Source organism: Drosophila santomea, unplaced genomic scaffold (genome assembly GCF_016746245.2).
Source record: "Drosophila santomea strain STO CAGO 1482 unplaced genomic scaffold, Prin_Dsan_1.1 Segkk69_quiver_pilon_scaf, whole genome shotgun sequence".
NCBI lineage: Eukaryota > Metazoa > Arthropoda > Insecta > Diptera > Drosophilidae > Drosophila > Drosophila santomea.
This window is the reverse complement of record NW_025319001.1, coordinates 1543334-1566594: the sequence shown is the minus strand read 5'-3', so window position 1 is coordinate 1566594 and position 23261 is coordinate 1543334. Positions and strand designations below refer to the sequence as shown.

At 40.2% G+C, this 23261-nt stretch overlaps 2 protein-coding genes across 2 annotated transcripts; one reads left to right on the top strand and one right to left on the bottom strand.

Annotated features, from left to right (window-relative positions):
- Positions 1–3148: 3148 nt before the first annotated feature.
- Positions 3149–3723, bottom strand: LOC122756615 (mucin-5AC-like). Its single transcript, XM_044006704.1, has one exon. It carries the CDS (start codon positions 3629–3631, stop codon positions 3149–3151), a length of 483 nt encoding a protein of 160 aa, XP_043862639.1. The 5' UTR covers positions 3632–3723.
- A 16012-nt stretch (positions 3724–19735) lies between these two features.
- On the top strand, positions 19736–22307 carry LOC122756614. The gene is made up of 2 exons (XM_044006703.1): positions 19736–20225; positions 22147–22307. The coding sequence occupies exons 1-2, from the start codon at positions 19736–19738 to the stop codon at positions 22305–22307; spliced, it is 651 nt and encodes a 216-aa protein (XP_043862638.1).
- Positions 22308–23261: the final 954 nt, after the last annotated feature.

The window sequence follows — 23261 nt, the reverse complement described above, 5'->3', positions numbered from 1 at the left end:
ATGCTTCTTCTATGTTAAATAATTCAGCTTTTTGTTTTACTTGCTGCAGTAATTCAAAATTGAATTTGGGTGTTGATAAGATTTTACTTGGTATATCTATTACTCCTAAAATTTTATTCAACGTGTTCATGCCTATAAGACCGTCAAAATAATTATGAAATTTGAAGAGAAGTAACGGAAAGGTATCGTTACAGTTGTGTTTAGTAAATAATTTTATTTTGGCTATCTTGTTTACTTTATGAGAGCCTAGTGCTGTTGTGATTAAGATTGGTGTATTTAGGGTTTGTTGGTTATGTTCCTCAATAAGTTCTGGATTAATGAAGGAAGAAGTGGCACCTGTGTCCACTAGAAATTTTAGTGGACTGGTTGGACCGAAGTTAATTAAAATGTACAATAAGGAACCTCCAACTTTAAATTTTTCTAAGTATCCCGTCTGTCCGACGAGGCTTTTAATTGAAAATTTTCATCATCAATATTATGTAATTCCTGTACACCTGCTGTCTCAATATTGTTAAGGGTCTGTCTTTGCTGTCCCGGATTTCCGTGATTTCGTGAGTAATTATTGTCTCTGTCATAGCGTTTTCTGTCCTCTTCTTTTGGCATAATAGCCCTCATTTTGTTAAAATTTCTGTCGTTGTCTCTGGGCTTTGAATAACTTCCTCTTTGATCCCTAGATCTGATGTTTCGGTCGAACTCCGATTTCTTATTATATTTCTCAACCCGATGTTCGTCATTTCTACGATAATCTCTCCCATTATAATTGTAATTGTTTGATCTCGAACTCTGTGTTTGTCTAGACCAATTTTCTCTCATAAAAATATCCCTTTCCTTAATTGCCACATCATAGGCTTCTTGGAGACTCCTAGGTCTAAATGCTCTGACAGTAGACCCCAATGGGCCTTTAATGCCGTGTATAAACGTATACAAGCATGTTTTTTCAAAAGATTCCTTTTTAAGATTTAGTGCTGCTGTTTCTATTCCCATGTTTTCCATGGTTCTACCGTAAGTTGCTTGGATGTCTAAAATTCGTTCGTAAAATTCCTGCAGTGGCAATCTCTTGTGAACAAGTCCGTGAAGTTCAAAGTTTAGAGTTTCTTCGCTTCTTTTGTCAGCGAATTTCCCTATTAATGCTTCTTTGATGTCATCCCAGTTTAAGCCTATGCCTAATGATATTAATAACGCCTTTGCTTTACCTTCTATCTTGTTTTTTATTGCTCTTAACAAGAACTGACCATACGGAGTTTTATCCGTGCCTCTAATGAGAAGAAGAATTTCCTCGATATTATTTATAAATTCGTTTAGGGTAGTTGGATCTCCATCATAGGGAGTAAGGTCGCGAATGCCATCCGGAATTTTTAGGGATAGGCAAATGTCCTGAGGGGAAATTGGAGGGGGTGGGGAAGAAAAGTTACTTGTCTCTGACGAACTAGTCATTGTGCTTGGTGCACTACTCGAAGAAGGTCTAATTCTGGGTGGTAGGGCAACCTGGTCTTCCCTAACGTCTGATAAGCTCGCACTCAAACGAGTTCTACTTCTAGTCGCCGGAATAAGCTTCTTTACTTTAGCAAGTTTAGACATTTACTCTTTTAGAGAAATCCTTTAATTCTTAATTCTGTGTAATTGTGTAAAAAAAAAATTAAGTGTATGTATTTAATTAATAGTGTATATCTGTGTACCTGAACTTAATTAATTGTGTGTTTTTATGTATACTTAATTAATTGTGTGTTGAATATTTTTGTTTGCAGATGATGAACGATGGATTCGTGTTGAATCTGTAATTACAGATGCATTAGTATGTGTTTATAATTTCATATTTATATCAATATTTATTGAGAGAGAGAGAAGAAAAATATATTCTTGTATTATTATTTTTGTCTTAATTTGTTGGATTGTTTGCCTAAACCAGGCCGTAGGTGTTTTTATCTCATACAGGTTTGATGGATCGTTTTGTTGCCGCATTGGATATTCGCCCTGAATACCAATGTCGATTGAATCAGTCTAATAATTGAGGGTCAACCACGTCACGAATGCCGTCGAACCAATTGTTTCTTATGAACAACTAGTGCAACCTCTTCGAACATCAGTCCAACAACTAGACACGCCAGTGTATCGTCACTGCTGAACTGTCTTCGAAGTGCAATCGACAACTAGCGCAACTTGTTCGAGTTTCAACCCAACCGCTAGACACGCCAGTGTATCGTCGCCGTTGAGCTGTCTCGACATGTATTGACAACTAGCGCAACTTGTTCGAACATCAACCCAACCGCTAGACACGCCAGTGTATCGTCGCTGTTGAGTTGCCTTCGAATTTGAATTAAACTGTCAGCGATCTGTTCAAACATCAACCCAACCGCTGAGGCCAACTTTCACACAAGTTTGACGCGGTCCACTAACTACGCTCCAACATACGAGCCTCAATCACTCACTTGTATATTTTGATTCACAACATAAATATATTTTTAATATTTTCTGATTTGTCTAAATCATTTTACCAAGATTTTTATATTTTGTTTAATCACTATAATTGTTCTATTTGAACTTTTACATGATTAGATATTTAATTTCTTCTTTTATAAAAAATTTCTTTAGTTATGTAATTTTCATTAAATATGATTGCATCTTTTTAACTCGCTTATTTATTTGTTGTGTATTTTGTGTGTTGTGGCAATTCATTTTGTGTATTGGCATTTTATTATTTTTTATTCTCTCACTCTACTCACTTAAGTACAATTGTGATGAAAAAGAGCTGCATCAGGTCCAGTTTCCGACTGCGCCAATTAACGAGTGAAGCCTTCCAGTGTCTTCCTTCTGTGGTCCTTTGTGTTTCTTTTCCCTCTATTGTTTCTTCCCGATTTTAATTAAAAAGGTATTTCCCTTTAAGGTTGTGATTTTATTTAGATCTCACTCTCATCGAGTGTAGCTTAAGACTAACTTATTACAAAGGAGAATCAAGTATTATGTATGGCTCTGTGTTGTCGCGAATCTGCTGACCCAGCGGATTTGGGGAATGCCTCCGTTTTGCTGAGCTGTTTCCGCCTACACTGTTGCAACATGAGGGGACAACGAACTAGCGGCTCAGCGTGGAGGTTTAGGGGGGTGGGGAAGTAGTGGCGTGGACTGCTGATGTGGTCAGATGTGGGCCAACGAACTAATGGTTCTGGCGTGGAGGTTTAGGGGGTGGGGAAGTAGATGTAGATGTGGTAACTCGTGCATTATTGTTGTTGCAAACGGTCAGTGCTGCTGAATTATTTACAGCTGGCACAGCGATAATTAGTTGGGCCGCTGACGAAGTTGTTGTTGTGGTAGCAGTGACAGTTGCCAGTGAGGTCACTGCACTCGTTATTGCAGTGTTACAGTTACCCGGGACGGTCGTTTGGTGCTGCGAGAGGAGCGGGGTAGGAGAGGCGGTCTCTTCGCTCCACGACTTGTGAGCCGAAGCAGGCAGAGAGGGAGAGCAAGAACGCGGTCTGTCGTTCTCTGAGGGCAAAAGTTTCGAGTTAGTTGAAGGTGAGGGTGCTCGATCACCGATTTGCGGTGAGACGAAAGAAAAGTATGCATTGTTGCGTTGTAAAGAGAGCCGGCGCTCGTCTTGTTCACATTGTCGCTGAGAACGTATGTCGTTTTGATTCATTGTTCTAAGTCCACATATAACAATTACCAGAACAATATGGAATAATTATTTATTTTAGTAAATAATTACTATAGTCAATAATTGTTAGTTGTGCAAACTGCACTTTACACTTCGTGTTTAACTTTCACTATACTGTTGTAGTTTTTAGAACTTGCTATTCGTAGCTTGAAAGAAACACGTATAATTTTTTAATACAGTTGGTGTACTCGGACCTAATTTTTGATTTGTAATTTTTTGATTTTGTGGTTATTAGAGTTTTTCCATTGTCTTTTGCTGTTCTGTGTAAGGAAAACGGTGGTGTTAATTTATTTCTCATGTTTTCTTTTCTGAAAATTGTGCTGTTAGGTTGTACTGTTGTTGGATCTACTCTGCTTGTGTTTAGCTTTTCTGTCCTTTGTTGGGCGTTTGTGGACAATTTTTCTTTTATTTCGGAGTATAGTTTGTCTTGGAACGTATTTAGTTTATTTAAATAGTCATACTCATTATTGGGTATTATTGTTTTGTCAAATAAATGGGTCCTACCATTAAAAAGTTCAAAAGGGGTGTGTTTAGTGGTGCAGTGGATTGCGTTATTATATGTTATTACAGTTTCTGACATTATTTCTTCGTGGTCTGTGTTTTTTTCGTGTGTCTAGTATTATTCTGTAAATCTTGTAGCGAACTACGATTATAACTTCCCCGAGCAGATGGTAAATTCCAGTTGGGCGATCATGCACGCGCTGGTTCCGGTTACCAATTCTCGGTAGAGTAAAGGGGGGAATATTTGGCATCGCGACTCTCGTATCACACTCTTATTTATATCGCGGGCTCAGGAATTGATCTCCACAAAAAAAACTAAAGGACTAACGGACGACAGGACTAAGGACGAGCAAGGACATAGCACACTCGTACGATAGCAACTGTTAAGCTGTCGACGCCCCCCCAACCTTGACCACCACTAACCGGGCAATTGGGCAACAACACAAAAATATAACTGCATTGTTAGATAAGACTGCATTGCTAGGGTAAACCTTTACCCCTCACTCCGCGCGCAGCCTCACAGGAGGGGCAATAAGCAACGCGCTTATCAGAAAAAAAAATAAACCGGACTAATAACTTTAGTAGTAAGGCGATTGATTATGAAAAAATGCGACAAGTAGCTGGTGTAACTATTATTTCCCATCATCCTTAGATCCAGTGAATAGTCATATGTACTTTCAGGAGTTTTTTTTTTATTTTTATTTTTATTTTATTTATTAAGGCATACGGGGGCCGGCTAGCTATCGTTAGCTTTTTCTATTTTACAATCATTTTACTTACATAACAATCACAGATAACAAATAGGATTTAAGATAAGCGTCAGCTTCTGCTGACCCTCGTCACAGGAGATCGGGAAATGAGATTCCTCGGTTGTCTTCTATTCAGCCTTTTGAATCTGATATCGAGTTTCCCACAAATACACCATTCTTCTATTTCCTGATTAGAGTTTGGTTATCTACCGAACTTACGGTAATTTGCCTGATAACCTCACAACGAGATGGTATGGTTATCTCAGTGTTATCAATATTATGAAAAAATTGGTATTTGTATTGATTGTTTAATATTATTTGGTTTTAGAATGAAAAAAATCACTTTTTGTAGTAAAATCGAATTGACAATTGAATGTTTTTTTGAAGTCGAATCCAACTATTCCGTCACCAGGGATCGGAAAATTGTCGTCCACAACATGAAAATTGTGCGGCACTTTATAGTTACTGGTTCTCATCAGTGTTAAACCTATTGAATTTACTAGAAATGTAAGTATCCTACCTGTGTGTTCATTTTGTACTTTAATGAAAATATTTAGATTGAGATTGATGGTATGAACCTTTTGTTTTATTGTTCTTGATTTCCTAAGGGAGCCTGCTGGTTTTCCGACGTGCCTTGTGCATGCCTGACATTACCATTTTGGCTATAATTTGAGAAATTGCGGTTTTGGTTGTTATAGTTACCACCACCTCTGATCTGGTAGTTATTTCCTCTATATCCTCCTCGTCCTCTGCCATTCCCATTGTTATAATTATTATAGTTGTTGTATTGGCCATTGTTGTGGTTATAATTATTTCTATAATTACCACCTCGACCATTTCCTCGTTCTCGGTAGTCACCTCTGTTGTAACTTCCTTGTCCTCTCTTGTAAAACAAAACGGAACTTGCACTTCCTGTCATCTCAGTGCTGCAATGGATGTATTTACTTATAGCTTCGTCCATTGTCTTAAATGTTCCTGCCCCTAGGATTGTTTTTAGTTTTCCGTGATCGCAATTCTTTGTCATTGTATTGATTGCTTCTTTTGTGCTAAATTTATCAAATGTTCTGCATGTTCTGGTTGCAATTATTCATCTATATATGAAGATTCAAGAGACTTGCGTAGGTTTTTGAATTTCATTTGTAAATTGTGTGGCTGTTTTACCTTTTCGGTAAACATTTGCCATTTTTGCTCTTACTACGTCCGTTGTTTCTCCTACGACCACTTCTTCTAATTTCCTGATAATGGCATCAATTGTAACTTCATTCTGTACTCTATAGAGTGTTGTTCCGATTATTTTCGATTTAATCACTTCAATGGCAATAGCTTCATGTTGTCCCTTAGTCAGGTTAACCAGCTTTATTGCCGTAATAAATGTACGCAAATTGATCTTTTTTTTGTCTTTTATGTATGTATGCCCTCTGGGCAGTTGATGACACCCATGATGACAGATTTTGTTTCTATGTCGTCTATGTCTGACTCAGCCATTTCTTGCTCCGTCAATTCAGCTTGCGTTAATATAGCTGGAATTGTTAAGTTCTTCTTCTTCTATTTTTGTTTCTGACTTGTAAGAATCTTTTGTTAAATCTGTTTCAGGTTGTTCGTCTGATTCTATTCTTTTTGCTGAATTTAAAATGGTTGGTATTGATATATCCAAACCAAGTTTCAATTTTATAGATATCAAGTTCGATCTAAGTTTTATGAGAACTTTCCTAAGACCAATGATCTGGATTTAGTCTTTCCTTGTTATCGTACACTAGTATTCGTTCTTCATTGAAGGAATTCACCAGAAAAGTCACATGTTTCTTTATTGTCGCTCCCTGAATAGGTCTGTTTTGTGACAAACATTTATGCTATTTATCAAATTCATTTCTTATTTTCGTTATGTTTTTACATAACTCGTTCCATTCCATACCATTTTATATAAATTATATCCGTTAGTATATATTTATGCACGCATTCTTTATATTAAAAGTTCTGTTCCTTATCTGTCACTCAGATTTTTTTTTCATGATAATATATATTTTTTGTTGTTTGTATAGCTAATTTTTTTTTTTTTGGTTTAAACCCTGTCTAGATTGTTCGCCCTACTCATATATCTTCTTTTTAATATTTTGTTATGTTTTACGTATAACGTCAGAAGGAACTGGGCTACACTGGTAATTGTCAAAATTAGGAGCAAAACCCACAGTGCTTGAATATCTTTTGTGTGATCTACAATTTTTACGTTGTTCACGACACTAGCCGACTACCGTCAGATCCAAACCAACCCATTTTTGTATATATTTAATTACAATATAATTATACCCGTTACTCGTAGAGTAAAAGGGTATACTAGATTCGTTGAAAAGTATGTAACAGGCAGACGGAAGCGCTTCCGACCATATAAATGTGGGAGAGATATTTCCACATATTCGAATATGAACATTGACGACGCTCTGGACAACGAAAACGCAAAGACAATAATTCAAGGAAAACAGAAGTTGAAGTCGACGATCAACATAATTCAAGGAAAATAGAGTTCAACGTCGACGATCGCAATACGCGGAAAAAGAGAAGTTGAACCAAAAGGAAACTACGACGTATATCAACGATTCTCAGAAGGAAGCGACTGATCCCAATATAAGCGGCGAGAACGCAGACGACGGGGGCAGTTTGTGACGAGAGCCGAGAGAAGACGGAAGTATTCGACGAGAGAAGACTTAAACGACGTGAAGACTATTATCTAATATTAAAATAGATGTTATTAATTAAAACTATGCTTATCATAATAATAAAACATCAATATTAATAAATAAAACCCCACATTTTGGGGGCTCGTCCGGGAAATAACCAAAAAACAGTGAAAACGTGTAGAAAAGTGAACGACGAAAAAATATAAAATTTTGTTTATAAATTCAACGAAAAATGGCGTGTTTAAAAGACTTAATAGCTAATAATATAAAAAACGCTTCGAAAGCAGCTATTTGCACATTACATAAGTTCGTTTTCGAAGAAGAGGGAGACAGGAATAATCGCAAGCGTCTGCGAGAATTTACTGGTTTCAAATACGACGAAAATGCCGCAGCCTACATACGCAAATGCACGTACATTGATGAACATTTAAACGAGAGGGATCTTACATCAATATGCGTAGTTCTCGGAATAAGTCATGATGTAGAAAACGCACCAGAACACATATTTCGGAATTTGCAATACGGCAACCTTCTCGCCTACGACGAAAATGGACAAAACGATGAATCAGACGAGGAGAGCGAGAACGACGAAGACAACAAATCAGAAGAAGAAAACCAAATCGACGAAGGAAACAGTGCTCATGGGATAGGCAGAGACCGGAGGAATACACAAGATGAGACACCCCGTTTTGCCATTAGTTTTCGGGACATAGAGGAATCAATAAAACAATTCGATGGCGGTGATGAAACTCCAATAGAGGTGTGGATAAGCGACTTTGAAGATCAAGCCTTGCTTATGGGATGGAACGAACTCCAAAAATTAATTTTTGCTAAAAAGTCGTTAAAGGGTGTCGCAAAACTCTTTGTTTTAAGTGAGAAACGGCTAAATTCGTGGAATGCGTTGAAAAAGTCCCTTTTGAGTGAATTCAAGTCGACAGTGAGCAGCAAGCAGATACACAAACAACTCGGAGAAAGCAAGCGACGTGCGAACGAGAACGCACAAGAATATTTGTACCGGATGAAAGACATTGCATCACGAGGAAAAGTCGAAGAAGAAGCACTTATTCAATACGTGATCGACGGTATTGACGACCTTTCTCTAAACAAATCCGTTTTGTATGGTGCAAGAAATTTATCTGACTTTAAAAGAAAGCTAAAAGATTACCAAATAATAAATATCAAATCAAAATTCTCCGACGGAAGTGTGAAAGGGAAGAAATGGCAGCCAATGTTCAGTGATGCAAAGAGTGACAAAAAAGAGATTGCTTGTTACAACTGCGGTGAAAAGGGACATCTTGCTAATAGCTGTAACAATAAAGAGAAAGGAAGAAAGTGTTTCAAGTGCCACAAATTTGGACATATTTCGAAGAATTGTTCACAAGACGAAAAAAGTGTCAAAGAACATGAACCAAACACTCGAGTTTTGAAAGAAAACAGTGGTTTAACGAGCAAGATCGTTTCGATTAAAAACCAACATTGCATCGCGTTGTTTGATACTGGCAGCAAATTTAATATTTTGCGGGAAGACTTATTCAACAAATTGTGTTTACCAAAGTTAGAGGAGTGCAGTATTTATTTGATTGGATTTGGAAAAGATCGCGATTCGAATAAAATCAAGCCGATCGATAACAATGATTACGATTTAAATTTTCTTATAGTTCCACTCTACTGTATGGACACGCAATTGATTATCGGGGAGCAATTATGCTTGCATGCTGAAATTTCTTTTGGACCGAACGGGTTGCGCGTACGAAAACTGTGCAGTTTTGAGGATGAACAGCCGGAAACAAATTTGATGAAAATTGACGCAGTAATCAACAACGATGAATTTGACATTAATGAATCAGCCAGTGAGGATGCAAAAAACGAAGTGCGTGAACTTTTAATAAATTATATTCCACGAAAATCGCAATCAACAAACATTGAAATGAATATAATTCTGAAAGACGAATCGCCAATATTTTCGCGTCCGCGAAGATTCGCTTTCGCTGAAACTCGTGTTATTGAAGAACAAATCGAACAGTGGCTAACGAGTGGAATAATTGAAGAATCAGACTCCGAATTTACAAGCCCTGTTGTGCTCGCGAAGAAAAGTGACGGTTCGCAACGACTCTGCGTAGACTTCAGGCGTATAAATAAGGTAATAATAAAAGACCATTTTCCACTGCCGCTAATCGATGACCAGCTCGATCGCCTGCAAGAAGCTATGGTATTTAGCACGATTGACCTGAAGAACGGCTTTTTCCATGTGCCAGTAGCCGAAGCCAGCAAGAAATATACATCATTTGTAACACAAAGTGGCCAGTACCAATTCCGTAGAGTTCCTTTTGGTCTGTCCAACTCGCCTGGAGTGTTTCAAAGACACATAAATGCTATTTTCCGAGCTCTGACCCGAAGAGGAATCGCTCTTCCTTATGTTGACGACATAATTATACCGGCAAAGGACGAGCGCGAGGCTGTATTAAATCTCAAAGAGGTTATAGGAATTTGCAGCGAATATGGACTTGAGCTTAATATGAAGAAATGTCATTTCTTGCAGACCCGTATTCAGTTTCTCGGGCATATAATCGAGAATGGAACCATATCACCAACGCCTCAGAAGATAGAAGCTGTAGCCAAATTTAAGATTCCTAACAACTTAAAACAGCTCGAAAGTTTCCTAGGTCTGACAGGATACTTCAGAAAATTTGTATTTAATTATGCTCTAATTTCTAAACCCTTAACTGATCTCACAAAAAACGACGCTAAATTCATAATTGGCCCCAAAGAAGAAAACGCAATCGACGCATTAAAAAAGTACTTGACGTCGACCCCAGTTTTGGCTATTTATAATCCGAATTATGAAACTGAGGTACACACCGACGCCTCTATAGATGGGTTTGGAGCCGTGCTCCTACAAAAATCACCAGATGACGGCCAATTCCACCCGGTTTACTACATGAGCAGAAAAACCACAGACGCGCAGCGTAAATATTCTAGCTATGAGTTAGAGGTGCTTGCCATTATCGAAGCCATAACCAAGTTTCGAGTTTATCTCCTTGGAATTTCATTCAAAATTGTTACAGATTGCGACGCGTTTACTAAAACATTAGACAAGCAAAGCCTATGCACCAGAGTGGCACGATGGGTACTTTTGCTGCAGGAGTACGACTACAAGGTAGAGCACCGTTCAGGCTCACGCATGAAACACGTCGATGCTTTATCTAGATACCCAATCATGACAATAGTTGATGACTCAATCGCTGTTAGTTTTCGACAAGCTCAATCCAAAGACGAACATTTGAAGGCGATCCGCAAAATCATCGAGGACTCGAAGGTTGCATACCAGGACTATTTTTTGAAAGCTGGAGTTCTTTACAAATTAGTCAAAGACTTAGAGTTAATCGTCGTGCCCAAAGACATGCAGAGGCAGATAATTAGTAGAGCTCACGACAGAGGCCATTTTGCTGTCAAGAAAACAAAGGAGCTGATAAATAAGGAATATTTTATCGACAACATTGACGAAAAAATTCAAAAATATATTGACTGCTGCATACCGTGCATTTTAAGCAACCGCAAACAAGGCAAGCAGGAGGGCTTACTACATCCATTACAAAAAGAAGATTTTCCATTGCACACTTACCATATTGACTTTTTAGGCCCATTAGAATCGACAAACAATAATTACAAGCACATTCTAGCTGTTGTAGATGCTTTTACGAAGTTCTGCTGGCTTTACCCAACAAAGTCAACAACTGCTACTGAAGTCATAGCAAAATTACGAGGACAAAGTAACGTTTTTGGCAACCCCGTCTGTATAATTTCAGACAGAGGATCAGCATTTACATCCCAAGATTTTTTACAATACTGCGAGGAAGAAGACATAAAAGTAGTAAAATCAACGACAGGTTTACCGCGTGTAAACGGACAGGTGGAAAGGATTAACGCAATTATTATACCAGTTCTTTCCAAGTTAAGTGTAGATGATCCAACGAAATGGTATAGACACGTTGATCGAGTTCAACAAGCCATTAACTCAACTTTCGCGAGAAGTATCAACACAACACCCTTTGAACTTCTTATCGGTGTAAAAATGAGAAGCAAAGATGATAAGCAACTTCACGACTTAATCAGCAAGGAATCAATAAGCCTGTTTATCGACAATCGCAACGACCTTCGCCTTAAAGCTAAAACACAGATTTTGAAATTGCAAGCCGAAAACAAAAAGACGTATAACTTACGACGTAAACCTGCACGAATGTACAACGTTGGCGACCTAGTAGCCATTAAACGTACACAGTTTGGCGGCGGACTCAAATTAAAACCAAAATATCTGGGCCCGTATGAAATCACCAAAGTAAAGCACAACAATGCGTACGATGTTCAAAAAATTGGAAATTCGGACGGCCCAAAAAATTCATCAACTTGTGCTGAATATATGAAGTCATGGCCCATTCATGATGTAAATGATGAAAACGAGTCCGAAACGATGTAAAAACTCGACGAGAACGACATAACGAATAAAGATGGCGAAACGACAAGAAAATACGGCGAATATGAGAATGAAATAACGAATAAAGACGAAAGATGTAAAGACGGTGAAAAAGAGGATAAAATCACCAAAAAAAAAAAGACGAAAAATAAAGACGAAACGATGTATAGATGAGGGCAAACAAATTAACGACGATTGGCAGAGCCCTGTGCCGAAAAATAAAGACGATAAAGATGTGAAAACGACGACGAATAAGATGACGACGAAACATTCGAGACGAATGTTTGTCAGGATGGCCGAATGTGGGAGAGATATTTCCACATATTCGAATATGAACATTGACGACGCTCTGGACAACGAAAACGCAAAGACAATAATTCAAGGAAAACAGAAGTTGAAGTCGACGATCAACATAATTCAAGGAAAATAGAAGTCAACGTCGACGATCGCAATACGCGGAAAAAGAGAAGTTGAACCAAAAGGAAACTACGACGTATATCAACGATTCTCAGAAGGAAGCGACTGATCCCAATATAAGCGGCGAGAACGCAGACGACGGGGGCAGTTTGTGACGAGAGCCGAGAGAAGACGGAAGTATTCGACGAGAGAAGACTTAAACGACGTGAAGACTATTATCTAATATTAAAATAGATGTTATTAATTAAAACTATACTTATCATAATAATAAAACATCAATATTAATAAATAAAACCCCACATAAAGTATATATATTTTTGATCAGGATCAATAGCCGAGTCGATCTGGCCATGTCCGTCTGTCCGTCCGTATGAACGTCGAGATCTCAGGAACTACAAAAGCTAGAAAGTTGAGATTAAGCATACAGACTCCCAAGACATAGAAGCAGCGCAAGTTTGTCGATTCATGTTGCCACGCCCACTCTAACGCCCACAAACCGCCCAAAACTGCCACGCGCACACTTTTGAAAAATGTTTTGATGGCCAGATCGACTCGGCTATTGATCCTGATCAAGAATATATATACTTTTTATGGTCGGAAACGCTTCCTTCTGCCTGTTACATACTTTTCAAGGAATCTAGTATACCCTTTTACTCTACGAGTAACGGGTATAAATATTAGCCACGACAGCACTCCGACGAAAAATATCTCACGATCAGACTCAATAAAATTCACAAGAATAAGACTTGGACACACCAATCTAACCCACAGCCACATACTCATTAAAAGTCCACCACCAATCTGCACAACCTGCAACACCAACATAACATTACAACATATATTACTCGACTGCCCTGACCTTCAGCAAAACAGATCGAACCTCTTGAAACAAACAATTAGAGAAATCACCTCATTTGAAAACATTCACCAAACAATACAATTCTTAAAAAATACAAAACTTTACCATACAATATAAGCAAAAATAAAAATAAAAAATCATATCCATAAATATCAACACTACACATTAACCGTAAAATAAGAACCTCACCAAACCCAAAAAAAAATGTATATAACTTAGCTTAGGGCCCTCAGCTGCTATAGCTAATCCAAAATTCCGCATAATTTTAATTATGCGTTAATTTCTCAATAATAATAATAATAATAATAATAATGCGCGATGCATTATGTAGCAGCAATCAGCTATTGATCGTTGCTAATATATGTTTAGCTCGGTAGTACGAAATTTAAATTGTGAATTTTGGGGTTTAATAGTTTAATTGTTCACATTTTTTAATGCTCGATCATTAAAGTCAGTCATCAGCGATTGATGGTCGTTTTAATATAGGGTGTTTTTTTTAGAGGTATAGAACTTTAAATTGCAATAAAACAACGATGGATTATTCGATTGACATGAATTTTATTGACATGAAAGATAATCTTGTGGCATTACATTTTAAATATGATTTCTGGCATATGACCGCCACGGCTGGCTCGGATGTAGTCCAATCTGGACGTCCAATTTGCAATGACTTTTTCCAACATATTTGGCCGTATATCGGCAATAACACGGCGAATGTTGTCTTCCAAATGGTTTAGCGTTTGTGGCTTATCCGCATAGACCAATGACTTTACATAGCCCCACAAAAAGTAGTCTAGCGGTGTTAAATCACAAGATCTTGGAGGCTTATGAAAAATCGGGAACAACAGCAATCTCGTTTTGGGCCCATTCGACGAATCTACGCCTTGCTTGATGATCGTTTGGTTTCAATTCTTGCACGAGTTGGATTTTGTAAGCACGCATGACGAATTGCCAAACCAAACTGAGAATAAATCACTTGACAGCTGTTAAATCGGTCGCCATCTTGAACAGTAATGCCAACTTAAAGTTCTATACCTCTAAAAAAAACACCCGTTATATATTTGTTAATATGCCTTTAGATTTGCATGTGTAATGCACAATTGTTAATGCCGTTTATTTTGCTTCCGCACACCGTAATTTGCTGATTTTGCATATTTGTTCTTGTGTATAAAGGTATTTATGTATGTTTGGAGTCGGTTCTTTTTCTTTTAAGCGCACGAAATTTACAATTCGTTTCCGACCATATAAAGTATATATATATTCTTGATCAGGATCAGTAGCCGAGTCGATTTGGCCATGTCCGTCTGTCCGTCCGTATGAACGTCGAGATCTCAGGAACTACTAAATATTCTTGATCAGGATCAGTAGCCGAGTCGATTTGGCCATGTCCGTCTGTCCGTCCGTATGAACGTCGAGATCTCAGGAACTACAAAAGCTAGAAAGTTGAGATTAAGCATACAGACTCCAGAGACATAGAAGCAGCGCAAGTTTGTCGATTCATGTTGCCACGCCCACTCTAACGCCCACAAACCGCCAAAAACTATCAGTGTTGAAATTTCTTCTTCGCACATCCACTAGCTAAGTAACGGGTATCAGATAGTCGGGGAACTCGACTATAGCGTTCTCTCTTGTTTTTTTTAAATTACTTTATGCTTCTATTTTTAATTTTCTTAGAAGAAGACACATTTTTTTTTTCTTTTTATTTCTTTTTATATATCTAAGTTATGGCAGTCCGAAGGACTACCTTAACGAGAACTGCATTTCAAAACAAGAGAGAACGCTATAGTCGAGTTCCCCGACTATCTGATACCCGTTACTCAGCTAGTAGAAGTGCAGGTTTGTGGGCGTTAGAGTGGGCGTGGCAAAAAGTTTTTTGGCAAATCGATAGAAATTTAGACGACTAATACAAAAATGAAAAAATATCTAAACATTTTTCAAAAGTGTGGGCGTGGCAGCTTTGGGCGGTTTGTGGGCGTTAGAGTGGGCGTGGCAAAACGGTTTTTGGCAAATTGATAGAAATTTACAAGACCAATACAAAAATGAAAAAATATCAAAACATTTTTCAAAAGTGTGGGCGTGGCAGTATTGGGCGGTTTGTGGGCGTTAGAGTGGGCGTGGCAACATGAATCGACAAACTTGCGCTGCGTCTATGTCTCTGGAGTCTGTATGCCCAATCTAAACTTTCTAGCTTTTGTAGTTCCTGAGATCTCAGCGTTCATACGGACGGACAGACAGACAGACGGACAGACGGACAGACGGACAGACGGACAGACGGACAGACGGACAGACAGACGGACGGACAGACGGACATGGCCAGATCGACTCGACTATTGATCCTGATCAAGAATATATATACTTTATATGGTCGGAAACGCTTCCTTCTGCCTGTTACATACTTTTCAACGAATCTAGTATACCCTTTTACTCTACGAGTAACGGGTATAATAAAAGAAGTTGAATTGATTTTAATATTTATTCAAGGTTTAGGTTGATAGAATGATCAAGAACTCTTCGTAGTCGGATCGCAGTCCACCGGCTTATCTACCCGGCTTGAGAAGCTGCGTCAGCCTTCCAGCCGCAGCGGACGTTGGGACAACAGCGTCGGCCAATGTTTAGCCAGCGCAGCATTGTCGGGAGCTGACGCTGTGGTTTTTGGGTCCCACAGCGGCGACGCGTGTGCGGCGTCAGCGGTGTCAGCGTTTTGGTCGCAACGGATATTGCGACACTTGCGCTAGTCGATATTTGACCAGCGCAGCGTTGTTGTTGGCCGAACGAGTTATTGAGGGGGACGGGGAGGAGGCTCGTTGTGGCCTGTGTTAACTCCTCCCCACCACATGATCTGAGTCCCGCAGATCACTTGAGCTCGCTTTTGACGCTGGTGACCTGTGATTCCAATACTGAAGCGAAGTCGCCCGTATTTGGGATGCCTTTCGTTGACGTGATCTTCCTCCACATGAGATAACTGCTTACAAGGATGATCATTACCAATATGATTTCCAGAGAACAGGAGTATACCAGTCTGCTTGATGTTGCGGATAACCTTTTCATGTTTTCCAGGCTAAAGTCGTGAACGTATTCTAAGGAAAGTTCGTACCTCGTCGCAGTTATTTTCGAGAGTACTACAGGAATTGCCATCAGATGTGTTGTAGTGTGGCTGCTGTAATTCCTGCCCTTGACAGCGATGGTTTCGTTGGAGCATTGTATTATGTAAGATCCCTTCAAGTTGTACTCCTTTGTGGGGCCGCTTATTGAACCATTAAAGTTTGTTAAGAAGATAGTGCCGTCGTCGACTGGCATGATGGTTTCTGCGTTGCTCCTCCTCCCTTAAGCAGTCTGGGAATGCAAGTGTCCTCCTTTAGTTTACGCAGGTCTTTTTCCTGGCATACCGTTGTATTGCCTATGGAGAGGCATTTGCCGAGGACGATGTACGTTTCTTCGGCGGTCGTTGCCAATTTGTTGGCTTCCAATATTACTTGTTTTCCGTCAATCACCGTTTGGTACAAGTATATCATACGATATTTCTGCTCCGTTACCTTTGGCATGGCCACAATGTAAAGTAGGGCCGTCCCATTAGTTAGTATCGTAGGCCGAGAGAACTCTACTGCTTCCACTGCGTTCTGATAAGGAAGGTCTCTTACTTCCGACAGTATCATCGCCATTTCCTCGTGGTCCAACAGGTTTGTGTTGACCACGCCAGTTTTAGCTAATTGACAAGCTCGCGTGATCTCCGCTACCTGTGTGGCTAAGATCATAGCCTTGTGAAGTATAGCGGTGAAGAGATGAAAATCCCCATCTATGGCGTTTACCTTCCCAATAACGTCGTTTAGCTGCTGGAGCGACTGGTGTGTTGCGTCGAATAGCCTAGTGTTGATCCGTATTTGCTGATCGTTGTTCCTGGCTATATTATCCTGAGAGTTCAAAATAGCGTCCTAATCTGCTGCATCTGGCGAGCCTGCTATCCATTTCCAGGCGGAGCCCAACCCAAATTAATGGTTCGACGGTTCCGATGCGATGAGCCGGTCAGCCGGACGAGACCCTCTGTTGCTTCCAGCAGATAGTGAGTCGTTATGGCGGTTATTCGTTGGTCGTTGATCATAGCCGCTACTCCTTGAGTGGCCTCGACGATTTGTCGCATCCTTTCCAAATCGATGAAATGCACCAACTTGAAGACTCCGGTTACTCTCCATACGTTGCCTCTTTGTAGCGGGACGACAGGTGAATCGTACTTGATTATGTCGATTGCTCCCACCATGTGGATGAAGAGCAAACTTAGTTTTCGGATTATTAAGATATTGTGGTATGATACAAGAAGGTTTTTTTTCTTTTTTTTTTACGTTTAGCTTCAGATTTTACGTTAACCTCCCGTCGCAGGGTGAATAAATGGTGTATTTTGAATTAAAATTTTAACTTAACAATTTGTGTGTGGACATTATGACAGTTAGAAGTGGAATTCTAGTATTATTAATTTATAAGTGTATGATTAAAAGTGACACGCTCTCTCTCTTTTTGTTATTAATTCCTAAGATATGATTTGTGAAAAGTTTTACCGGATCTAGTCTTGACAGTTACTCTTCTATCTTCTTTTACTACCTCTGGCTTGTAGCGTTGTTTCTCTTTTGTTTTGATTTGCCTATTGGCTACGAAAATCTTGTCTCCCTGGTTTTAGGAAAGGGGTTTTGTTCTAAGCGTATTTTTATAGAAATTAGTTGACTCTTGATTGAATGCGATGAGACCTTTAACATCTTCCAAGGTTTGTTGTTTGAAATCAACCAACCCCTGGTAATTTATACGAGATGTTCTGTTGAAAAAAATGTCAACTGTTATGGGTACCAATTCTGTGTCCTTAAACGTCGGATATTCGGTTTTTAGACACCTATAGATTTCTAAAAAGGTGGAGTGGAATCTTTCTACCTGACCATTGACTTCGCTCTTCTGGGTTGGGGTGTTGTACAACTTAATTCCGAGCGTTTGTAAATAATTCAGTACAGTTGGACATAGCAATCCCCTCTCATTGTCTGACACAATAGTGAAGTACTTCCACCAACTTTTCCCGCAGATGAACCGAAGATTTTGACTCCAATGGAAAAAGTTTCGCGAATTTCGTAAACTTATCTATGCAGCTCAGATATATTTTCTTTTGTAAAGTAAAGATATCAATGTGAAGGATTTCGCAGGGATACTCTGGTATTGGTGTTGGGTGCAAGAGTGGCTTATTCGGGTGCCTGTCGTATTTAAACAACTTGCAACATTCGCATGAAGGCAGCTGAACACGGATCGTACTAGCCATTTTTGGAAAATAAAACTTTTCAAGAATTTGAAGACGAACCTCCTTGGGTGCCTGATGAGCCCTCCGATGTTTTGTCTTTCCCTTGGTCGTCCTGTGACAAAACCGCCCCAATAGCGTAATTGGACGCGTCTGTTGTCAGGTGAAATGGTATGTTAAAATTGGGGAAAGCTAGTACTTCTGATAAAGACAGAAAGGTTTTCAAATTTGTAAAGGCTTGTAAGGCTTCTTCATCCAACTCAATTAGAACCTTTGTTGATTGAGATGCCTTGATTCTAGCATATTTTCCTCTAGTAAGATTAGTTAAGGGTTTCGACACCTTGGCGTAATCCTGAATAAACTTCCTGTAGTAGGAAGTCATACCCAAGAACCTTTTTAATTCCCTACACTCAGGGAAAAATTAACGCTTTTCGATATCAAATCAAGAACGAACCGCATCGAAAGTACGGTAAACTCGAATTTTTTTGATTCAAGGACAACGTGGTTGTGCTGAACAGTGTTAGCGGCAAATCTGCAAAAACAAACGGTGGACTTGTGCCATAGTTCTGCGCGTAACCTAGGCGTGCTGAATGACCGCGTGTGCAGGTGGTTAGCAAAATATATAAGTTTGCAATTTTTGCAGCTGATAAAACAGCTGACAGCGCTGCCAACTTATCTCGGAGGGCGATCATGAGCGAGTGGCGTTGCCACATCAACTGTAAGACCAGTGCTGAGGTGCGAACGTTGGGCGCGTAATTTCAAAATTAAATTCAAAATTTGATTTAATTTAATTTAAACAAACAAGTGCCACGCACAACAAGCTCGAAAAAATGAGCAGCGATCAAAAGAATGAGCGTAGAAGCTCCGTCAACCCAAGAAATGCTTGCTACTCCTATTTCTCAACTAGAGATATAGATCAACATCAGAAGGCGACAAGAGCAACTCGACTCTACTGACCGTCGACAGCAAGAGAGCCAGCTCTTGCTCACCTTCTCTGCTCACCCCAACTCCCGCATCATGGAGTTACCAATGCCAAACCCCATCACCGCCGGCTTCGCTGAATGAAGCTCCAACAACAAGCAGTGCTAAAATTTCTGCAGCAAACTCACCACCAATAATTAAACCAACTACCAATACTGCGAGTTCGGAATAAAATGGCAACAAAAACAGTTAGCCTCGATAAGCGACAAGCGGTCCCGGCTATACAGACCGGCATGGACCGCTACATCCAGATTAAGCGCAAGCTTAGTCCACCCAACACGGTTGGCAATAAACCCAAGATCAATCGAACCAACAAAAGCACCGATCAAACGAGGAGCTCCAATGAAAACCGATTCTCCATCTTAGCAGAGGCGGACAACAACCAACCAGAGTTGGAGCAGGAAACCCAAAGGAAACCTAAGCCCCCCCCTATTTACGTAAGGGAAAAAAGTTCAAGCACCCTGGTCAACAAAATTGTTGCGCTGGTCGGGGACGAGAATTTCTATGTTGTTCCGCTTATTAAAGGGAACATTCACGAAACAAAGGTTCAAACGAAGTCTGAAGAACACTTCCGAGCTGTGTATAAGTACCTGGAAGACACAAAAAAGAACTTTTACACCTATCAACTAAAAAACAGCAAGGGACTGCAAGTTGTGCTAAAAGGTATAGAACCTGACGTCACCCCCTCTGAAATTCAAGAAGCCCTTAAGGCCAGGGGTTTCTGTGCCAAAAATGTTAGCAATATTGTTAACAGAAACAAAAAACCGCAACCACTTTTCAAGGTCGAGCTCGAACCAGATAGCAAAGCCTTAAAGAAAAACGAAGTGCACCCGATCTACAAGCTGCAGCTCTTACTGCATCGAAGAATCACAGTGGAAGAACCCCACAAACGCAACGGCCCTGTTCAATGCACAAACTGCCAAGAGTATGGACACACCAGGACATACTGCACACTTCGGACGGTCTGCGTAGTCTGCGGAGACTTCCACAACTCCGTAAACTGCCCCGCAAACAAAGAAGACCCCCAAATGAAAAAATGTGGCAACTGTGGAGGAAACCATACGGCAAACTACAGAGGCTGTGCGGTCTACAAGGAGCTGAAGAGTCGTATGCGACGAGCGACAGCTACGCACCAACAACATTTCGCCAAGGCAGCCAGATCATCTTTTGGGCAGCTAGATACAACCAAGGGAATCTCCTACGCCGAAGCACTAAGAACAGGCATGGAAAATCCGCCCCAGCCTCACTCAGAAAATGCTCAGCAGGTTCCAGTGCAACCGCAAAGCAAATTGGAATCTATGATGTTCACCATGCAACAAAGTATGATGGAACTTATGTCATTCATGAAAACAACCATGCAAACCCTTGTTCAGAACCAGAACATGGTAATTCAGTTGCTTGTAGCACAACAGTCCAACGGCATTTCACGGCATAAACTTGAAATAACTCAATTCCTAAACGTAAATCACATCGACGCCATGCTGCTGGTTGAAACGCACCTCACAGGGAGATATAACTTCCATATAAGAGGTTATACCTTTTACCGCACAGATCATCCGGATGGCAAGGCCCACGGCGGAACGGGCATCTTAATCAGAGAACGCATCAAACACCACTTTCATCAAAGGTTTGCAACAAATTACCTGCAAGCCACGTCCATAAAAGTGATCTCAGGAAACGGCAACCTTTGCATTGCCGCTGTCTACTGCCAACCTCGATTTAATATCTCTGAAGGTCAATTCATGGACTTCTACAACACTCTGGGGGATCGCTTCATAGCCGCAGGAGACTACAACGCCAAACACACGCACTGGGGATCACGCCTCGTGACTCCCAAGGGAAGGCAACTGTATAATGCACTTATAAAGGTGAGCAATAAACTGGACTACGTTTCTCCTGGTATAAAGGTGAGCAATAAACTGGACTAGGTTTCTCCTGGTAGCCCCACATATTGGCCTGCAGACCCAAAAAAGATCCCAGATCTAATTGATTTCGGGGTGACAAAAAACATCCCACGCAATCTAATAAGCTCCATAGCACTACCGGATCTCTCATCTGACCACTCGCCTTTGTTGATAAGCCTTCTTCAAAGCCCAGAAATTGCGGACCACCCCCACAGGCTGACGTCGCACAACACTAACTGGATGAAATACAGAAAGTATGTGAGTTCCCACATCGAGCTAACTCCCCAACTAAATATCGAAGCGGACATCGACTGCTCCACCGCCGCACTGGAAGAGGTACTCGTCACAGCAGCCAGGATCTCAACCCCTAAACGGAAGGATGGGGAATTTAAGAAGTTCAAAACCAACCGGCAAATTGAACAGCTGGTTCTGGAAAAGAGGCGTCTGCGACGAGCTTGGCAAACCAGCAGATCGCCATGCTCAAAGCAAAGACTTACTGAAGCCACCCGCAATCTAAGCCGGGCCCTGAAGCAAGAAGCTGAAAATGAACAACTTAAATATATTGGAAAACTCTCGCCAACTAGTACAAAGCATCCATTGTGGAGGGCTTACCCAAATCTAAGCTCTCCAATTCAAACCGTCACCCCTATAAGGAATTCTTCAGGGTGCTGGGCCCGCAGGGACAAAGATAGAGCCGAATCATTTGCCTTACATCTCAGAGGCGTCTTCCAGCCGATCCCCGCAGCAGATGATTATGTTCCTCCGCAAATCCACCTCGAAACTGAATCCACGCCAACTACATTTCAGCCGAACGAGATCACAAAAGTCATCAGGGAGCTAAAACCAAAAAAGGCTCCAGGCGGTGACCTAATAACTACAAAAATGATAATGGAACTTCCGTACTGTGCTATTAAGGTCATCTGTAAACTCTTCAATGGAATCATAAGTCTCGGCTATTATCCAAGGAAATGGAAAAAATCAATTATTATAATGATACCGAAGCCCGGAAAAGATCACACGATTCCGTCATCTTACAGACCAATAAGTTTATTATCATGCCTGTCCAAATTATTCGAAAAATGCCTTCTAACGCGCATAATACCATATATGGGAGCCCACAACATTATCCCAGCCCATCAATTCGGCTTCAGAGAAAAACACGGAACCATAGAGCAAGTAAACAGAATAACATCAGAAATTCGCACAGCCTTCGAACATAGGGAATATTGCAGCGCGATATTTCTCGACGTATCTCAAGCATTCGACCGCGTCTGGCTCAAAGGTCTCATGCATAAAATTAAAACACACTTGCCCGGGTACACTCATAAACTCCTTGAATCCTACCTCTACAATAGAGCCTTCGCAGTAAGATGTAACACAACAATTTCCGACAGCTACACTATCGAAGCTGGGGTCCCACAAGGTAGCGCACTTGGGCCAACTTTATTCGTCCGACTTCTTCCTCCACGATGGATTCCTGCTCTCCGACATCCTTACTCAGACAATGCGCAGTTTTGTTATTTAAAATATCGATTATACAAGTGGGTTCAAAATTGTTTGAGCTTATAGCTAGGTTTTCGCAGAAGAATAGGTTTTGTATTTGTAAACATCTTTTATCGAAGTTCTTAAAATTATTTGGGTCGTGATAAGCTATAAATTTAGGTAGTATTAAGTACTTTGATATATTGACAGGTAAAGGGATAATATGTAAGAATTCATAATGAAGTTTGCTGAAGAGTGGTATTTTTACTTTGAATGTAATCTTTTTGTTCTGTATAAATGTTTCAAGTTCTAA

What these genes read in the sequence shown, in the direction of transcription:
- LOC122756614 (XM_044006703.1), top strand. Translation starts at nt 19,736, where the DNA reads ATGGCAACAAAAACAGTTAGCCTCGATAAGCGACAAGCGGTCCCGGCT. An exon ending in ACTGCAAGTTGTGCTAAAAG is followed by an intron (nt 20,226 to 22,146) that starts GTATAGAACCTG and finishes CTGGGCCCGCAG; the next exon opens with GGACAAAGATAGAGCCGAAT.
- LOC122756615 (XM_044006704.1), bottom strand. Translation starts at nt 3,631, where the DNA reads ATGAATCAAAACGACATACGTTCTCAGCGACAATGTGAACAAGACGAG.